At 55.4% G+C, this 19,084-nt stretch overlaps 1 protein-coding gene across 1 annotated transcript in view; it reads left to right on the plus strand.

The window, feature by feature from the left end:
- The first annotated feature begins 15,466 nt into the window (after positions 1-15,466).
- Positions 15,467-19,084, plus strand: part of arl5a (ADP-ribosylation factor-like 5A) — a 70,581-nt gene continuing 66,963 nt past the window's right edge. The window contains exon 1 of the mRNA XM_070875300.1: positions 15,467-15,781. Within this exon, the coding sequence (XP_070731401.1) occupies positions 15,736-15,781 (46 nt within the window). The 5' untranslated portion in view covers positions 15,467-15,735. The remainder of the gene's footprint in view (positions 15,782-19,084) is intronic.

Below are 19,084 nucleotides of genomic sequence, written 5' to 3' on the forward strand. Positions count from 1 at the left end.
AAAAACATAAAATCAAATTCAAATTTGGTTGCCGGGCGTGATGATGCACGCCAGTCCCTCCGGTGCCCACCTCTCGCGGAAGGCCGCGAGCATACCGGTGGACACCGCGTGCTCCATCTCCAAGGACACCCTGGACCGGATGTATGCGTGGAAGAGAGGCAGGCAGTCTGGCTGAACAACCCCCTCGACCGCCCGCTGCCTGGACCGGCTGATGGCACCCTTGGCCGTGCCCAGGAGCAGTCCTACGAGGAGGCCCTCGGACCTACCCGCTCCCCTCCGCAGAGGGTGCCCGAAGATCAGGAGCGTGGGACTGAAGTGCAGCCAGAATTTCAGGAGCAGCCCCTTTAAATAACAAAACAGGGGCTGCAACCTCGTGCACTCAATAAAAACATGGAACACGGACTCTTCCAGACCGCAGAAATTGCAGGCGGCCTGGGAGTCCGTGAACCGGCTTAAAAATTTATTGCACAGGACTGCTCCATGCACCGCCCTCCAGGCCAAGTCCCCGATAAATACTGGGAGGACTCCCGCGTAGAGTGCCCTCCATCGGGGACCCTCGCCTCCTCCGGACGGCAAGATGGTACGCCATGGCGTGTCCGGACGGCAGGCGAGGATGGCAAAGTTGAGAGTGTGCAGGAGCAGCCCGTACAGGAAACCACTCCGCGCAGAACTGAAAGGCACGGAGGGGATTTCCTCGAGGCGGCTCAAGTTGTGAGGCGCCGGCCCCCGAGGGAGGTTCCGGGGTTTGACGCCGATGAGGAATTCCGTCCGGACGGGGGTCAGTTCGGACGGGATCTCCCCACATGCCTGAGCCTCCTTGATGCACCTAACGGAGTCGGGGCCCAGAGCTCTTTTTAGCGACTCGATGGCATCGGCCGCGTGGCGGACGTTGGCAGAATTTAGGCGCCGCGCCAGCGTGTCTGGTGCCATCCAGCCCGCTCCTCCGCCATCGAGCAGGTCCCCGACCCTGTTCACCTCACCAGCCACAGCCCTCTCGTCCGACTGCCACCTAAAACCTTGGTCGTGGAGGTACGGATTCCCGAGCAGCGGCTCCTGCAGGACAGCCGCCACTCCAGCCGGTGGAGAGCTGCGCTTGGTGGAGACTTTGTTCCAGACCCTGATGAGTTCCTTGTAAAAGACAGGCAGCTCCCGGAGGGCGGTCCTGGCTCCCCCCACACTCACAAACAGGAGCTGCGTGTCGTAGTTGAGGCCGTGCTGCTGGCGGAAGAAATACGTCGCCAGAGCACGCCACCAAGGAGGGGGCTCAACGTAAAGGTATCTCTGCAGGGTTTGAAGACGGAAAGTCGCGAGCTGGGCGCTGACGCACACCAACGACTGACCGCCCTCCCCAAGCGGGAGCCTCAAGACCGCCGCAGAGACCCAGTGCTTCCTGTTGTTCCAGAAGAAGTCCACCAGCTTCTTCTGTATCTTGGCGACAAACGCAGGGGGAGGGGTCAAAGTGACCAGCCGGTACCACAACATGGCGGCCACCAGCTGGTTTATGACTAGCGCTCGACCCCTGTAGGACAGCACTCGGAGCAGTCCTGTCCAGCGCCCTAGGCGAGCAGCGACCTTGGCCTCCAGCTCCTGCCAGTTCGCCGGCCAGGCTTCCTCGTCGGGGCTAAGGTAGACTCCCAGATAGAGGAGATGGGTCGTGCTCCAGGCAAAAGGCCTGAGCTCCTCCGGCAGGGAGTCCAGCCGCCACTGACCCACCAGGAGTCCGGAACATTTTTCCCAGTTGATTCTGGCGGAGGATGCGGCCGAGTAAATCTCCTGGCACTCACGCATCCTCCGCAGGTCAGCAGGATCCTCTACCGCGAGGAGCACGTCATCGGCGTAAGCCAAGAGGACGACCTCCACGCCCGGCCCTTGCAGAGCCAGTCCCGTTAACCTCGTCCGCAGGAGGCGCAGGAAAGGCTCCACGCAGACGGCGTATAACTGGCCGGACATGGGGCATCCCTGGCGCACCCCTCTCCCAAAGCGAAGGGGCGCCGTCAAGGACCTGTTAACCTTAATCAGACACTCCGTAGCGGCGTACAAAAGTCGGATCCGGGCGACGAAATGCGTCCCGAACCCGAAAGCGCGCAGAGTTCCGAGCAGATAGTCGTGATCCACCCTGTCGAACGCCTTCTCTTGGTCGAGGGATAGGAAGGCGACCGACAGACCAGCCTCCTGGAAATAATGGATGAGGTCCCGGACCAGATGGATGTTATCGTGGATTGTCCGGCCCGGGACCGTGTAGGACTGATCGGGGTGGATCATGTGGTCCAGCACGGCACCAAGGCGAGCAGACATCGCCCTGGCGAAGATTTTGTAATCCGTGCTGAGGAGGGAGACCTGGCGCTAGTTCTTAAGGAGGCGGAGATCGCCCTTCTTAGGCAGCAGGACGATGACTGCCCTGCGCCAAGAGAGGGGCATCTCCTCGGTCGCCAGACTTTCCCCCAGGACCCGCGAGTAGTCGCCCCCCAGGACGTCCCAGAACGCCCTGTGAAACTCCACGGTCAGCCCGTCCAGCCCCAGGGATTTTCCCCTCGAGAGCCGGTCGAGGGCACCGGTCAGCTCTGCCAGGCTTAGCGGAGCTTCTAGATTTTCGGCGCCCTCCGGGCTGACCTTCGGCAGGTCCTCCCACAAAACTCTACGTGCTTCCTCGCTGGACGGCTCCGGAGAGAACAGGGCCCCGTAATATTCACGGGCCCTGTTGTTGACGCCCTCCAGATCCGAGACGAGAGAGCCGTCGTCGGCCAGCAGCGTCAAGAGCTGCTTACGGACACTCTGCCTTTTTTCCAGCGAGTAGAAGAAGGGGGAGCCGCGGTCCAGATCCCGCAGGAACCGGATCCGCGACCTCACGAACGCGCCTCGGGACCCGACGAGCTGCAGGTCCTTCAGCGCGGCCTTCTTCGCTTCGTACACCGTCCGCAGGGCCGGGTCCCCAACGACTTGACCGAGACGGGACTCTAGGTCGAGCACCTCTTTTTCTAGGCGCCCGACCCTGGCCGCCCGCCTCTTGGTCGACCCCCTCGCGTACTCTTGACAGAAGACGCGGACGTGAGCCTTGTCCACGTCCCACCATAGCCTCAAGGAGGGGAAGCCCCCCTGCTTCCTTCTCCAGTCGGACCAGAATCGACGGAACGAGTCCTGGAACCGCACGTCCTCCATCAGCCGGTTGTTAAAGTGCCAGTACGCGGACCCCGTCCTCGCGCGGAGCGAAGCGAGCGCCGCCCACACCAGGTGGTGGTCCGAACATGGCACCGGCCGCATGGAGGCCGCCGGGACGCAGGAAACGTACGCCCGAGACACGTAAAGGCGGTCGACTCTGGACCATCCTACTCCAGGCCTCACCCAAGTAAAGGCGCTGGAGTCGGGATGGAGATTTCGCCAGACGTCCACCAAGTCGAAGGACCCGACCAGGTCCCTCAACTTCTCCATCGCCGTCATGCACTGCGGGGCACCGGAGCGGTCCCTCGCCTCGAGGGTGCAGTTAAAATCCCCCCGGAGGACAATGCAGTCGCCGACGTCGACGGAGCCAAGTAGAGCGGACACCTCTTCAAAGAAGCGCGTTTGCTGCGGGCCGGGCTGAGGGGCGAACACGTTCACGAGATGGAGTGGCACGTCCCCCAGGCGAACCGTTACGTGCAGCAAGCGGCCTGGCATGGGCTCCTCGACCCCCAAGATCTCCGGCTGAAAATGCGGGGCCAGCAAGATGGCCACCCCACTACAAGTGGCGGTGAGGTGGCTCATGCGGACCTCTCCTTGCCATTCCAGGAGCCACGTGGCTTCGTCTCCCGAAACGGTGTGGGTTTCTTGCAGGAAGCACACCGCATATTTCCCCTCCCGCAGGAGCGAAAAATTGTTAAATCTACGGCGTGCCTCTCTGCTGCCGTTGATGTTGAGGCTGGCTCTGGTTATCTTCATGACTAGAGCATAGTGCAACCTCTACCTAACCTATTGTGGAGGGGGGAGTGGAGTCGTTTGTTGACCTCCACTCCTTCAGCAGCCCAGCGAGGAACTTTTTGAGCCGGCGCAGCTCAAGGCCCTGCGTCCTTGATAAGGGCCCGCCCGCGGCCATAGTTTTAGCGGCGGCGCGGACGGAAGCGACGAGCAACACCGGACCATCTTTCCAGGGCCAGACGGGCTTGGTCGCGGCGACCCCGGCACTGGACCAAAAAGTCCCGGAGTTCCTTTGCAGGAATGAGGAGGGTCTCAGCGGCGGACGTGAGCAGATCCACCGCCTCACTGGCGATGGACTCGAGATCTTCACCCGCGTCCTCCACTGAGTCCCCGTCCCCCTCCGGGAGGTCGCCGCTAGCAGCCGGCCCGTCGACCGCACGAGGTACGGCAAACGGCCCGGCCGCTCCATCTGGCCCTGGCTCTGCCCCGATCCCACCCCCAGGATCGTCGGCAGAGGAGTCCCCACTGGGCTCTTTTAAAATTGGTGCTGGGTCGGGAAGCAACAGCGGAAGGGGTTCCTCCTCCGCCCCAGGAGCCGGGGAACACGGAGAGACCTGGTTTAGGAAGTTCTCCAGGTCCACCAAGTCCCTCAGCTCCAAAGTAGGGGCCGAGGGTTGTTGTTCTTCCCCCTCCCCGCCGCCACCCCCCGGCCCAGCGTGTGGATGTATGTTAAAATTGTTTGCAGTGTCAGTTTCTGCCGAGTCGAGCAAATCTCGGGGGAAGTTGGGTATTGGCTGGGCGGGCTCAGGTTCGGCCTTTTCGGTCCCGCCCGCCTCAGTCCCCGGGACGCTCGACCCGGCGGCTACGCATTCTTCCGCTGGCCCCACGCCCCCCACGACAGGCAGATCTTTCACGCCATCCTCGGGAGGCAGCGGCTGGGCAGCCTCGACTGTCTCACCCTCCCCGGGGATAGATTCCTCCTGCCTACGGCGCAGTTTGGGGGCGCCGGTGGGGGACGCGGGACACGCGGCGGGCACCGACTCCTTCGCGGAGGGATGTTGTTCCCACTCAACCTCATTGGAGCGGCGCCTCCTTTTTTTCCTGGGGGTGCGCGCAGGCAGGGAGACCCCCATGTCTGCCGAGGCCTCCCGCTCCACCCCCCCCCTTTTCCTTTTCTTGCCCGCGCCCGAGCCCCTCTGTGGTGTTGTTCAAGGGCTCGGGCACGGGCTCGGGGCACCCCGCGCTCGCCGATGACTGGGTTGGGCCGAGCGCGGTAAACAAGTTGTTTCGCCTTGTTCCGCGCCTTCTTTCCGGTCGGACGCTCTCCCTCCCCCCTGCCGGAGGCCGTGAAAACAAAGGCCTCCGACGATGCCCGCACACCTACGGCTCCCGGCACGTGGACGCAACTAGGGGGAGGGGTGGCGGCGGCGCCGGCCTTGGCCGCCCTCGGTGGTTTGGCGGCCTTGGAGGCGGGGCAGTTCTTACGAACATGCCCCACCTCCCTACAGGCATGGCACCGCACGCCGTCCGACGTCCAGAAGACGCGGTAGGCAGTCCCCTCGTGCACCACATTAAAATGACCTTCCGTCGTCTCCTCCCGCGCCAGCCGGACAAAGAGCTGGCGGCGGAAGGAGAACACGTGGCGCAGGCTGTCCTCTCTGAGGCCGAGCGGTATGGGGTTAATCCCCGACCTTACCTCCCCCAGTTGGTGTAGGTGAGGGAGGAGGAGCTCAGCGGGAACAAAGGGCGGGACGTTCGATATGATGACCCTCTGCGCGGTGGCCTCGAGAGGGTCCACCGGCAGGAACGTCCTGCCCACCGTGAGCCCCCTTTCAAGGGCCAGGGACATCGCCCGCTCCGACCCCATGAAGAACACAGCCTTCCCAGACATCTTAGAGGCTGCGACAATGGCCGAGGGGCCGACTACCCCAGCCATCGCCCGCACGCACTCCTCGATGCTCATTGTGGGGTGAGTGTAGCTCTTGACCCCGTGTTTTTTTGTAATCAATCTGAAAGGTGGCAGGGCAGCAGGAGGCGCAGGACGTGCCGTGGATGTCGACGCCGCCTGCGCATATGTCTTTGCTGACCCCGCCACCGGCGTGGATGGAGTCGCCATCACGGGGTCCCTTTAAGGGCTACACCCACCCCAAAGTCATAGGCCTTAATGGTCTTTAAATGGCCTCGTTCAAAAGACTGAGCAGAGGAGCTCTTAACGAGGCACACCTCTCCGCTAGTTGACAATTGGGGAGGGGCCTTGCTCCCTCTGCTCAGTTGTCTTGATTGTTTTTGTAAATTAAGAAAAAAGGGGCTCTCAGAGAGAGAGGGGAGAAACAGAGAGTAACAGAGAAAGAGAGAGGGGGGTGGGAAGGCGGGGAAACTGCGAGGGCAGGTCTCCCCTCGCAGCTGTGGGTGGGTGCAATCCCCAGATGGCAAAACAAAAATAGTCTTTGGGGTGGTCTTTGGGTGAGGGGAGAAGATGTCTTTACCTGGGGCAGCTGGAGCCACACAGGCACACACTCCCAACGATGTTAATTAGGGTGATTAATGAATGTTCAGCCAGGTCGCTCCAGCTATCCCAGGCTAGGCAATGGGGGAGGGGTGCTTCAATTGTGTGTGGGGCCTAGTTGTAAGCAAGGCCCCCATACACACACACCCCCCGCGATGTTCCGGCCCTCGAGTGGTCTTCTTTCCTCCCCCCGCCAATACAACAAAGTCTTTTAGGGGAAATGCACCAACACCCACCTGTCGAATGTTGTAGAATCTCCCTCCTTCCACACAGGTTGTTGTTTTTTCCCCCTCTCTCCAACTCTCTGTAGTTGTAGTAAAGTTGGTAAATTTTTTCTGCGCTCCTCCTCTCCCTCCGGATGTTGAATGGGTAGCAAGCTAGCCCTTTCCTCCTATTCCTGGGCTGGTCTCAGGGCTCTCCAGGCCTTCCTAGGCAGTAGCAAAGTTGGTAGTTCCTTCCCTCACAGCAGCATGGCTCCAATTGAATAGGCCGCGCCTCCACTGCTCCACAATTGGCCCTTGTGCATGAAACTCTTTTGGAGTTTACCTGAAAAAACATAAACATTAATCCGTGCCACCCGCCCTGGATGACACACCAGACATTTACAAGGCGCCCTTGTGCATGAAACTCTTTTAGGGAGTTAACGGAAAAAACATTAAACCGTGCCCCCCGATCTGGGGGAAACACCAACATTTACAATGCTATTTTTTTTTGGCACAGAATTGAATTTTTCTCCAAGTGCCCCCTATAAAAGGGGAGGGGGACACTAAAAGCACCGGCAATTAAAACAAATTAAACTTTAAAACGTAAAATCAAATAAAAATTTGGTTGCCGGGCGTGACGATGCACTCCAGTCCCTCCGGTGCCCACCTCTCGCGGAAGGCCGCGAGCGTACCGGTGGACACCGCGTGCTCCATCTCCAAGGACACCCTGGACCGGATGTAAGAGCGGAAGAGAGGCAGGCAGTCAGGTTGAACGACCTCCTCGACCGCCCGCTGCCTGGACCGGCTGATGGCACCCTTGGCCGTGCCCAGGAGCAGTCCTACGAGGAGGCCCTCGGACCTACCCGCTCCCCTCCGCACAGGGTGCCCAAAGATCAGGAGAGTGGGACTGAAGTGCAGCCAGAATTTCAGGAGCAGCCCCTTTAGATAATGAAACAGGGGTGCAACCTCGTGCACTCAATAAAAACATGGAACACGGACTCCTCCAGACCGCAGAAATTGCAGGCGGCCTGGGAGTCCGTGAACCGGCTTAAAAATTTGTTGCACGGCACTGCTCCGTGCATCACCCTCCAGGCCAAGTCCCCCATAAATACTGGGAGGACTCCCGCGTAGAGTGCCCTCCATCGGGGACCCTCGCCTCCTCCGTACGGCAAGATGGTACGCCATGGCGTGTCCGGACGGCAGGCGAGGATGGCAAAGTTGAGAGTGTGCAGGAGCAGCCCGTACAGGAAACCCCTCCGCGCAGAACTGAAAGGCACGGAGGGGATTTCCTCGAGGCGGCTCAAGTTGTGAGGCGCCGGCCCCCGAGGGAGGTTCCGGGGTTTGGCGCCGATGAGGAATTCCGTCCGGACGGGGGTCAGTTCGGACGGGATCTCCCCACGTGCTTGAGCCTCCTCGATGCACCTAACGGAGTCGGGGACCAGAGCTCTTTTTAGCGACTCGATGGCATCGGCCGCGTGGCCGACGTTGGCAGAATTTAGGCGCCGCGCCAGCGTGTCTGGCGCCATCCAGCCCGCTCCTCCGCCATCGAGCAAGTCCCTGACCCTGGTCACCTCACCAGCCACAGCCCTCTCGTCCGACCGCCACAAAAAACCTCGGTCGTGGAGGTACGGATTCCCGAGCAGCGGCTCCTGCAGGACAGCCGCCACTCCAGCCGGTGGAGAGCTGCGCTTGGTGGAGACTTTGTTCCAGACCCTGATGAGTTCCTTGTAAAAGACAGGCAGCTCCCGGAGGGCGGTCCTGACTTCCCCCACACTCACAAACAGGAGCTGCGTGTCGTAGTTGAGGCCGTGCTGCTGGCGGAAGAAATACGTCGCCAGAGCACGCCACCAAGGAGGGGGCTCAACGTAAAGGTATCTCTGCAGGGTTTGAAGACGGAAAGTCGCGAGCTGGGCGCTGACGCACAATAACGACTGACCGCCCTCCCCAAGCGGGAGCCTCAAGACCGCCGCAGAGACCCAGTGCTTCCTGTTGTTCCAGAAGAAGTCCACCAGCTTCTTCTGTATCTTGGCGACAAACGCAGGGGGAGGGGTCAAAGTGACCAGCCGGTACCACAACATGGCGGCCACCAGCTGATTTATGACTAGCGCTCGACCCCTGTAGGACAGCACTCGGAGCAGTCCTGTCCAGCGCCCTAGGCGAGCGGCGACCTTGGCCTCCAGCTCCTGCCAGTTCGCCGGCCAGGCTTCCTCGTCGGGGCTAAGGTAGACTCCCAGATAGAGAAGATGGGTCGTGCTCCAGGCAAAAGGCCTGAGCTCCTCCGGCAGGGAGTCCACCCGCCACTGACCCACCAGGAGTCCGGAACATTTTTCCCAGTTGATTCTGGCGGAGGATGCGGCCGAGTAAATCTCCTGGCACTCACGCATTCTCCGCAGGTCAGCGGGATCCTCTACCGCGAGGAGCACGTCATCGGCGTAAGCCGAGAGGACGACCTCCACGCCCGGCCATTGCAGAGCCAGTCCCGTCAACCTCGTCCGCAGGAGGCGCAGGAAAGGCTCCACGCAGACGGCGTATAACTGGCCGGACATGGGGCATCCCTGGCGCACCCCTCTCCCAAAGCGAAGGGGCGCCGTCAAGGACCCGTTAACCTTAATCAGACGCTCCGCGGCGGCGTACAAAAGTCGGATCCGGGCGACGAAATGCGTCCCGAACCCGAAAGCGCGCAGAGTTCCGAGCAGATAGTCGTGATCCACCCTGTCGAACGTCTTCTCTTGGTCGAGGGATAGGAAGGCGACCGACAGACCAGCCTCCTGGGAACAATGGATGAAGTCCCGGACCAGATGGATGTTATCGTGGATTGTCCGGCCCGGGACCGTGTAGGACTGGTCGGGGTGGATCATGTGGTCCAGCACGGCACCAAGGCGAGCAGACATCGCCCTGGCGAAGTTTTTGTAGTCCGTGCTGAGGAGGGAGACCGGGCGCCAGTTCTTAAGGAGGCGGAGATCGCCCTTCTTAGGCAGCAGGATGATGACTGCCCTGCGCCAAGAGAGGGGCATCTCTCCGGTCGCCAGACTTTCCCCCAGGACCCGCGAGTAGTCGCCCCCCAGGACGTCCCAGAACGCCCTGTGGAACTCCACGGTCAGCCCGTCCAGCCCCGGGGATTTTCCCCTCGAGAGCCGGTCGAGGGCACCGGTCAGCTCCGCCAGGCTTAGCGGAGCTTCTAGATTTTCGGCGCCCTCCGGGCTGACCTTCGGCAGGTCCTCCCACAAAACTCTACGCGCTTCCTCGCTGGACGGCTCCGGAGAGAACAGGGCCCCGTAATATTCACGGGCCCTGTTGTTGACGCCCTCCGGATCCGAGACGAGAGAGCCGTCGTCGGCCAGCAGCGTCAAGAGCTGCTTACGGACACTCTGCCTTTTTTCCAGCGAGTAGAAGAAGGGGGAGCCGCGGTCCAGATCCCGCAGGAACCGGATCCGCGACCTCACGAACGCGCCTCGGGACCCGACGAGCTGCAGGTCCTTCAGCGCGGCCTTCTTCGCTTCGTACACCGTCCGCAGGGCCGGGTTCCCAACGACTTGACCGAGACGGGACTCTAGGTCGAGCACCTCTTTTTCTAGGCGCCCGACCCTGGCCGCCCACCTCTTGGTCGACCCACTCGCGTACTCTTGACAGAAGACGCGGACGTGAGCCTTGCCCACGTCCTACCATAGCCTCAAGGAGGGGAAGCCCCCCTGCTTCCTTCTCCAGTCGGACCAGAATCGACGGAACGAGTCCTGGAACCGCACGTCCTCCAGCAGCCGGTTGTTAAAATGTCGGTACGCGGACCCCGTCCTCGTGCGAAGCGAAGCGAGCTCCGCCCACACCAGGTGGTGGTCCGAACACGGCACCGGCCGCATGGAGGCCGCCGGGACGCAGGAAACGTACGCCCGAGACACGTAAAGGCGGTCGACTCTGGACCATCCTAATCCAGGCCTCACCCAAGTAAAGGCGCTGGAGTCGGGATGGAGATTTTGCCAGACGTCCATCAAGTCGAAGGACCCGACCAAGTCCCTCAACTTCTCCATCGCCGTCATGCACTGCGGGGCACCGGAGCGGTCCCTCGCCTCGAGGGTGCAGTTAAAATCCCCCCCGAGGACAATGCAGTAGCCGACGTCGACGGAGCCAAGAAGAGCGGACACCTCTTCAAAGAAGCGCGTTTGCTGCGGGCCGGGCTGAGGGGCGAACACGTTCACGAGATGGAGCGGCACGTCCCCCAGGCGAACCGTTACGTGCAGCAAGCGGCCTGGCACGGGCTCCTCGACCCCCAAGATCTCCGGCTGAAAATGCGGGGCCAGCAAGATGGCCACCCCACTACAAGTGGCGGTGAGGTGGCTTATGCGGACCTCTCCTTGCCATTCCAGGAGCCACGTGGCTTCATCTCCCGGAATGGTGTGGGTTTCTTGCAGGAAGCACACCGCATATTTCCCCTCCCGCAGGAGCGAAAAATTGTTAAATCTACGGCGTGCCTCTCTGCTGCCGTTGATGTTGAGGCTGGCTATGGTTATCTTCATGACTAGAGCATAGTGCAACCTCTACCTAACCTATTGTGGAGGGGGGAGTGGAGTCGTTAGTTGACCTCCACTCCTTCAGCAGCCCAGCGAGGAACTTTTTGAGCCGGCGCAGCTCAAGGCCCTGCGTCCTTGATAAGGGCCCGCCCGCGGCCATAGTTTTAGCGGCGGCGCGGACGGAAGCGACGAGCAACACCGGCTCAGACCATCTTTCCAGGGCCAGACGGGCTTGGTCGCGGCGACCCCGGCACTGGACCAAAAAAATAGCATTGTAAATGTTGGTGTTTCCCCCAGATCGGCCGAGTAAATCTCCTGGCACTCACGCATCCTCCGCAGGTCAGCGGGATCCTCTACCGCGAGGAGCACGTCATCGGCGTAAGCCGAGAGGACGACCTCCACGCCCGGCCCTTGCAGAGCCAGTCCCGTCAACCTCGTCCGCAGGAAAGGCTCCACGCAGATGGCGTATAACTGGCCGGACATGGGGCATCCCTGGCGCACCCCTCTCCCAAAGCGAAGGGGCGCCGTCAAGGACCCGTTAACCTTAATCAGACACACCGCGGCGGCGTACAAAAGTCGGATCCGGGCGACGAAATGCGTCCCGAACCCGAAAGCGCGCAGAGTTCCGAGCAGATAGTCGTGATCCACCCTGTCGAAAGCCTTCTCTTGGTCGAGGGATAGGAAGGCGACCGACAGACCAGCCTCCTGGGAATAATGGATGAGGTCCCGGACCAGATGAATGTTATCGTGGATTGTCCGGCCCGGGACCATGTAGGACTGGTCGGGGTGGATCATGTGGTCCAGCACGGCACCAAGGCGAGCAGACATCGCCCTGGCGAAGATTTTGTAGTCCGTGCTGAGGAGGGAGACCGGGCGCCAGTTCTTAAGGAGGCGGAGATCGCCCTTCTTAGGCAGCAGGACGATGACTGCCCTGCGCCAAGAGAGGGGCATCTCCCCGGTCGCCAGACTTTCCCCCAGGACCCGCGCGTAGTCACTCCCCAGGACGTCCCAGAACGCCCTGTGGAACTCCACGGTCAGCCCGTCCAGCCCCGGGGATTTTCCCCTCGAGAGCCGGTCGAGGGCACCGGTCAGCTCCGCCAGGCTTAGCGGAGCTTCCAGATTTTCGGCGCCCTCCGGGCTGACCTTCGGCAGGTCCTCCCACAAAACTCCACGTGCTTCCTCGCTGGACGGCTCCGGAGAGAACAGGGCCCCGTAATATTCATGGGCCCTGTTGTTTCCACTGGTCGAGGAGACTAGAACTAGGGGGCACAGCCTCAAAATACGGGGGAGCGAATTTAAAACTGAGTTGAGAAGGAATTTCTTCTCCCATAGGGTTGTGAATCTGTGGAATTCTCTGCCCAATGAAGCAGTTGAGGCTAGCTCATTGAATGTATTCAAGTCACGGATTGATAGATTTTTAACCAATAAGGGAATTAAGGGTTACGGGGAGCAGGCGGTTAAGTGGAGCTGAGTCCATGGCTAGATCAGCCATGATCTTGTTGAATGGCGGAGCAGGCTCGAGGGGCTAGATGGCCTACTCCTGTTCCTAATTCTTATGTTCTTATTATGTTCTTAGAACATAAGAACATAAGAAGTAGGAGTTGGCCATTTGGCCCCTCGAGCCTGCTCCGCCATTTAATATGATTATGGCTGATCCGATCATGGACTCAGGTCCACTTCCCTGCCCGCTCCCCATAATCCTATTCCCTCATTAGTTAAGAAATTGTCTATCTGTGTCTTAAATTTATTCAATGACCTAGCTTCCAGAGCTCTCTGAGGCAGCAAATACCACAGATTTACAACCCTCTGAAAGAAGAAATTCCTCCTCATCTCAGTTTTGGTATTTCTTCTCTTAAGAGAAACAATGCTAATTATGAAATTGATGAAAATTCAGCACAGTAATAAACTGAACAAAATAAGTTCAGATGCCATCGTCCTTACTAGCTTTAAGATAGTCTTTACATTAGTAGTTCTTTTAAAAGTCATGTTATTAAATAAATGTAAATACTTTAAATTCCTTTTTTTTTCTTTTGATTCCCCAACAAATATTGCCGATGACTTCATTGAGGAACTGGCAGGGAGCAATTACTGAGCATGACAGTCTGATTGTTCTCCTGACAGATGTATGAGCTAGCCTGAAATTCAATGTCCCTACTCATTAAAACCACTGATAATTAAATCGCTGGTTTGAATGTTTGGAATTTCAGGTATGATTATTTTCTTTTCGTCATTTATGGGATGTGGGCATCATTGGCGAGGCCAGCATTATTGCCAATCTCTTTAATTACCCTTGAAACTCTTTTGAGTCACGCGGCGCGATAGCTGATCGCTGCAGGACTCGAACCTGCAATCTTCTGATAAGATCACAGTTACAATTGAAGTCAGACACCTTATCCTTTAGGCCACGCGGCCGCTTGCTCGGCCATCTAAGAGCACAGTAATAAACTAAACAAAATAAGTTCAAATGCCATCGTCCTTACTAGCTTTAAGATAGTCTTTACATTCGTAGTTCTTTTAAAAGTCATGTTATTAAATAAATGTAAATACTTTAAATTCCTGTGTTTGGAGTCACATGTAGACCAGGTAAGAACAGCAAATTTCTTTCCCTAAAGGATATTAGTGGACCAGATGGGTTTTTACAACAATCCAGTAGTTTCATGGTCACCATTGCTGATACTAGCCTTTTATTCCAGGTTCATTTAATTAACTGAATTTAAAATCCCCAGCTGCCATGGTGGGATTTAAACTCGTGTCTCTAGATCATCGGTCTAGACCTTAGGATTACTAGTCCAGTAACATTACCACTATGCTGCAGTTCACTTGATGGTGAAGTTGTTTGGAGATATAGCTACTCATGTGCTAATCACTTCCCTCAGTGAGAATTGCTCACTGGTGATAAGTTAAGCCAACGATTCAGTTGGATATATGGAGGCAACTTGTTGGATTGCAAGTTGTCAGCTGTGGCTCAGTGTGTAGCACACTTGCCTCTGTGTCAGAAAGTTGTGGGGTCAAGTCCCACTCTCGAGTACCAGAACACAAAAATCTAATCTGATGCTACAGTGCAGTACTGAGGGCTGCCACGTTGGGGGTGCAGTGTTTTGGATGAGATATTAAACCGATGCCCCGTCTGCTCTTTCAGGTGGCTGTAAAAAGTCCCATGACACTATTTCAAAGAAGAGCTGGGGAGCTCTCTGTGGTGTCCAGGCCAACATTTATCCCTCAACCAGCATCCCTAAAAAAAAAATGATCTGGTCATTATCACATTGTTGTCTGTGTGACCTTGCTGTGTGCAAATTGGCTGCCATGGTTCTTACATTACAAGTGACAACACTTCAAAAATCCTTCATTGGCAGTAAACATAAGAAATAGGGGCAGGAATAGGCTATTTGGCCCCTCGAGCCTGCTCGGCCATTCAATAAGATCATGGCTGATCTGATCTTGGCCTCAACTCCACTTCTCTGCCTGTTCCCCATAACCCTTGACTCCCTTATCATTCAAAAATCTGTCCATCTCCATCTTAGTTATATTCAATGACCCAGCCTCCACCGCTCTCTGTGGTAGAGAATTCCATAGATTTACCACCCTCTGTAAAGTGTTTTGGAATGTCCAGAGGTTGTGAGAGGCATTATATAAATGCAAGTATTTCTTTTACATTGCCGTCTCTCTTGCTCTCTTCAATGTTGGCTGTGTCCTGCACCAACAGCCATGGTTCATCTGGGCTAGTCAATAAAGTTAAATAGCATTGGGTGATAAATTTCACTATGTCTTGTCTCGGTTGAATCGGCAGTCTTGCTGTATTCCGCCAACTTTGTAAGTGGGGGGCGCGGTCACTGGGCCAGCACAACAGTGGCAGTACTCATTCAAATTATCCAGGTTATGCCTCAAGGTGTTTGGTGAGTTTGCTGTTCCAAGTCAGTTATCTAACTGCTTCCAGTCGACAATTGTCCGTGGGGGGAAAGAAACCGACCTTGTGCACGTCTTTCCTGACCAGACGTCTCGTTAGTTTCTGGCTATTCCCTCACAAATATGTACAATGAACAGACTTCACCTCAGCAAGAACATCTCTTGCACACACTCTATCATTCCCGCTTCATCCCAACTGGCCTCAAAAGCACCAACACAACATACTAGTGCGTTTCTGAGTGCGAGTGCGCATGTGTGTAAAGGCGGCTCAGTGCGCAGGCGTGGTTTGAGTGTGTGTGTCTGTGTGTGCGCGCGCGCCAGGCTGCGCTTTCATGCGCATGCGCAGTGCCAGTTTAGGGCGCAGTATAGGCTAGCCGCGATCGTTAGTGCGCCGCAGCGCAGGCGCGGTGTGTGTGTCTGTCGTTTAACGCCGGGTTTAATGCGCAGGCGCAGTTCCCCCCCGCCCCGCGCTCGGCGCTGCTGGAGGAGACGGAGCGACAGGGATTGTCGGTCCTCGCCGTACCTGCGATGGCTCTCCCCGCCGGCCGTACGTCGTCGAGCAGCGGCTGCTGTTAGGACAGGAAGCGTCGCTGCCACTACACCGGAGAGGGGCTGGACCTGACGCCGCTGTTGCTGCTCCCCCCCGCCCCCAGGTCGCTGACGGCAGGCCCCGGGCTTCACCGGACTGGTCCGGCTGGCGCGACGGTTGCTACAGGCCCCGCCTGCCTGGAGAATGGGCATCATCTTCACCAAACTCTGGAGACTCTTCAACCACCAAGGTGGGCTCAGACCAGCGGGTAAACCAGGGCGGGGAGGAGAGGTGGGGGGGAGGAGCGAGTCGTCTGTCTCACTGTTCATTATCACTCAACCCATTCACATCCCACCCGCCCAGTCTCTCATAAAATCACAAAGTGCTGGAAATATTCAGCAGTGTCAGGCAGTTACTCTCTGCACAGATGCTGACCTGAACTGCTGAATGTTTCTAGTATTTTCTTTCCTCATTTCAGATTCCAGCATCCGCAGTATTTTGCTTATTGTATCAGTTTCTCTTTCACACTTGGTTTTAGACAATCTCACTCTATTCATTTACTTGTAATCAATGCCTCAATAACTTAGTCTCAAACAGAGTATCTCCCCCACACACAGCCCCACTCACTCAGTCATTATGACATCCGATTCATTCAGTGTCACAGTTTCAGACCTATTCTCTCTCTCTAATCTCATTCCTATCAGATTAATTCAGTTTTACACTTTTTTATTTCTAAAATCAGCCTCAGTCTTGTTTATAGTATTAGGCATGTCCAGACTATTCAATCAATCTCATTTATATCAAGATCCATCTAATTTAATTCATTCACTTTTAAAATTTCAGAACCACTTATATCTGACAAAACCAATCTTACTCAATATTTATTTGAAAAATGTATTTGCTGCACTCTGTCTTGGTTACGTAATGGGGTAGAACTTGTACAAAAACAAGATACTCTGGATGCTGGAAATCTGAAATAAAAGCAGAAAATGTGGTAAATACTCATCAGGCCAGGCAGCATCAGTGGAGCGAGAGAAAGAGGTAACGTTTCAGGTTGGTGACCTTTTGTCAGAACTAGGGAAGCTTGGAGATATACCTGTTGTAAGTACAGAGGCAGGGAAAAGGTGGAGGGGAGGAAAGAACACAAGGAAAGGTCTTTGATATGGTGGAAGGTGTAATGCCCTTACACACTACTATAAATTCACACGAGGCACATTCTGCAGACAAGGTCACTCTGTGACCTGAACCTTTATTCACAGGACCAAGAAGTGATGACCCTGCGTGGGACCTCCCTTTATATACCTGGATGACCAGGTGAGGAGTGTCTCCCACAAGTTCACCCCCTGTGGTCAAGGTGTGCATTTCTTCGGTGTATACAGTATGCAGTGTTGTCATGAAGGTTACATACATGACAGAAGGCAAGAGAGATTAAATCACCAAAGGGATGATGGTGCAAGGTGAAAGGAGATGGTAATGCAACAGGTTAAGAAACAAAGGATGATTCTAGAGGAGGTGTAAATTCCCTTTTGTTCTTTCTGCCTCTACTTGCTTAAATCCTGTTCATCTCTAACCATTTCCAGTTCTGACAAAAGGTAATCGATCTGATATGTCAACTGTTTCTCTGTCCACAGATGCTGCCTGACCTGGCCCCTCGAGCCTGCTCCGCCATTTAATAAGATCATGGCTGATCTGAACTTGGACTCAGCTCCACCTCCCTGCCTGCTCCCCATAACCCTTTATTCCCTTATCGCTCAAAAATCTGTCAGTCTCTGCCTTAAATATATTCAATGACCCAGCCTCCACAGCTCTCTGCGGCAGAGAATTCCACAGATTTACAACCCTCAGAGAATACATTTCTCCTCATCTCAGTTTTAAATGGGCGTCTCCTTGTTCTGGGACTATTTCCCCTAGTTTTAGTTTCACCTACGAGTGGAAATATACTCTGCATCCACCTTGTCCAGCCCCCTCATTATCTTGTATGTTTCAATAAGATCACCTCTCATTCTTCTGAACTCCAGTGAGTTTTGGCTCAACCTACTCAACCTATCCTCATAAGTCAACCCCTTCATCTCCGGAATTAACCTAGTGAACCTTCTCTGAACAGCCTCCAATGCAAGTATGTCCTTCCTGAAATGCGGAGACCAAAACTGTACGCAGTACTCTAGGTATGGCCGCACCAATACCATGTACAGTTGTAGCAGGACTTATCTGCTTTTATACTCTATCCCCCTTGCAATAAAGGCCAACATTCCATTTGCCTTCCTGATTACTTGCTTTATTTGCATACTAACTATTGTGTTCCTAACAGATGCGGTTGCACACAGGGAGGTTAAAGTAACAGTGACCTCAGTCTTTAATAAGACACTCCAGAGTGAGGAACAGGCCTTGGGGGCCGGCTTATATACAGTGCTCCCAAGGGATGCTCGGATCCTTTGGGACTTCAGGGGATGAGCTCCCTGGTGACGGAACATGGGAGTGCATGCTTTACAGATACACAACACTAACTTTTTGAGTTTCATGTACAAGGACCACGAGGTTTCTCTCTACAGCAGTACACTGCAATTTTTCTCCATTTAAATTATAATTTGCTTTTCTATTTTTTCTGCCAATGTGGATAACGTTCCCACATTATACTCCATCTGCCAAATGTTTGTCCACTCACTTAGCCTGTCTATATCCCTTTGCAGATTTTTTGTGACCTCACAATTTGCTTTCCCATGCATCTTTGTATCATCAGGAAACTTGGCTACATTACACTCAGTCCCTTCATCGAAGTCTAATATAAGATTGTAAATAGTTGAGGCCCTAGCACAGATCCCTGCGGCATCCCACTAGTTACTGTTTGCCAACCGGAAAATTACCCATTTATCCCGACTCCCTATTTTCTGTTAGTTAGCCAATCCTCTGTCCATGCTAATATATTAACCTCAACCCCGTGAATTTTTATCTTGTGCAGTAACATTTTACGTGGCACCTTATCGATTTCCTTCTGGAAATCTAAATACAGCACATCCACTGGTTCCCCCTTATCCATCCTGCTCGTTACGTCCTCAAAAAACTCCAGCAAATTTGTCAAACATGATTTCCCTTTCATAAAACCATGCTAACTTTGCTTGATTAAATTACGCTTTTCCAAATGTCCCGCATTTTCCCAACGACAGAAGTTAGGCTAACTGGTCTATAGTTTCCTGCTTTTTGGTGTTACATTTGCGGTTTTCCAATCCGCTGGGACTGCCCCAGAATCCAAGGAATTTTGGTAGATTACAACCAAAGCATCCACTATCTCTGCAGCCACTTCTTTTAAGACCCTAGGATGTCGGCTATCAGGTCCAGGGGACTTGTCTGCCTTTAGTCCCATTTATTTTATCGAGTACTACTTCATTAGTGATTGTGATTGTATTAAGTACCTCCCTCCCTATAGCCCTGTGATTATCCACTATTGCAATGTTTTTAATGTCTTCTACCATGAATACCGATACAAAATATTTGTTCAATGTCTCTGTCATTTCCCTGTCATCCATTATTAATTCTCCAGTCTCATTCTCTATGGGAC

This window comes from Pristiophorus japonicus, chromosome 3, assembly GCF_044704955.1.
Source record: "Pristiophorus japonicus isolate sPriJap1 chromosome 3, sPriJap1.hap1, whole genome shotgun sequence".
NCBI lineage: Eukaryota > Metazoa > Chordata > Chondrichthyes > Pristiophoridae > Pristiophorus > Pristiophorus japonicus.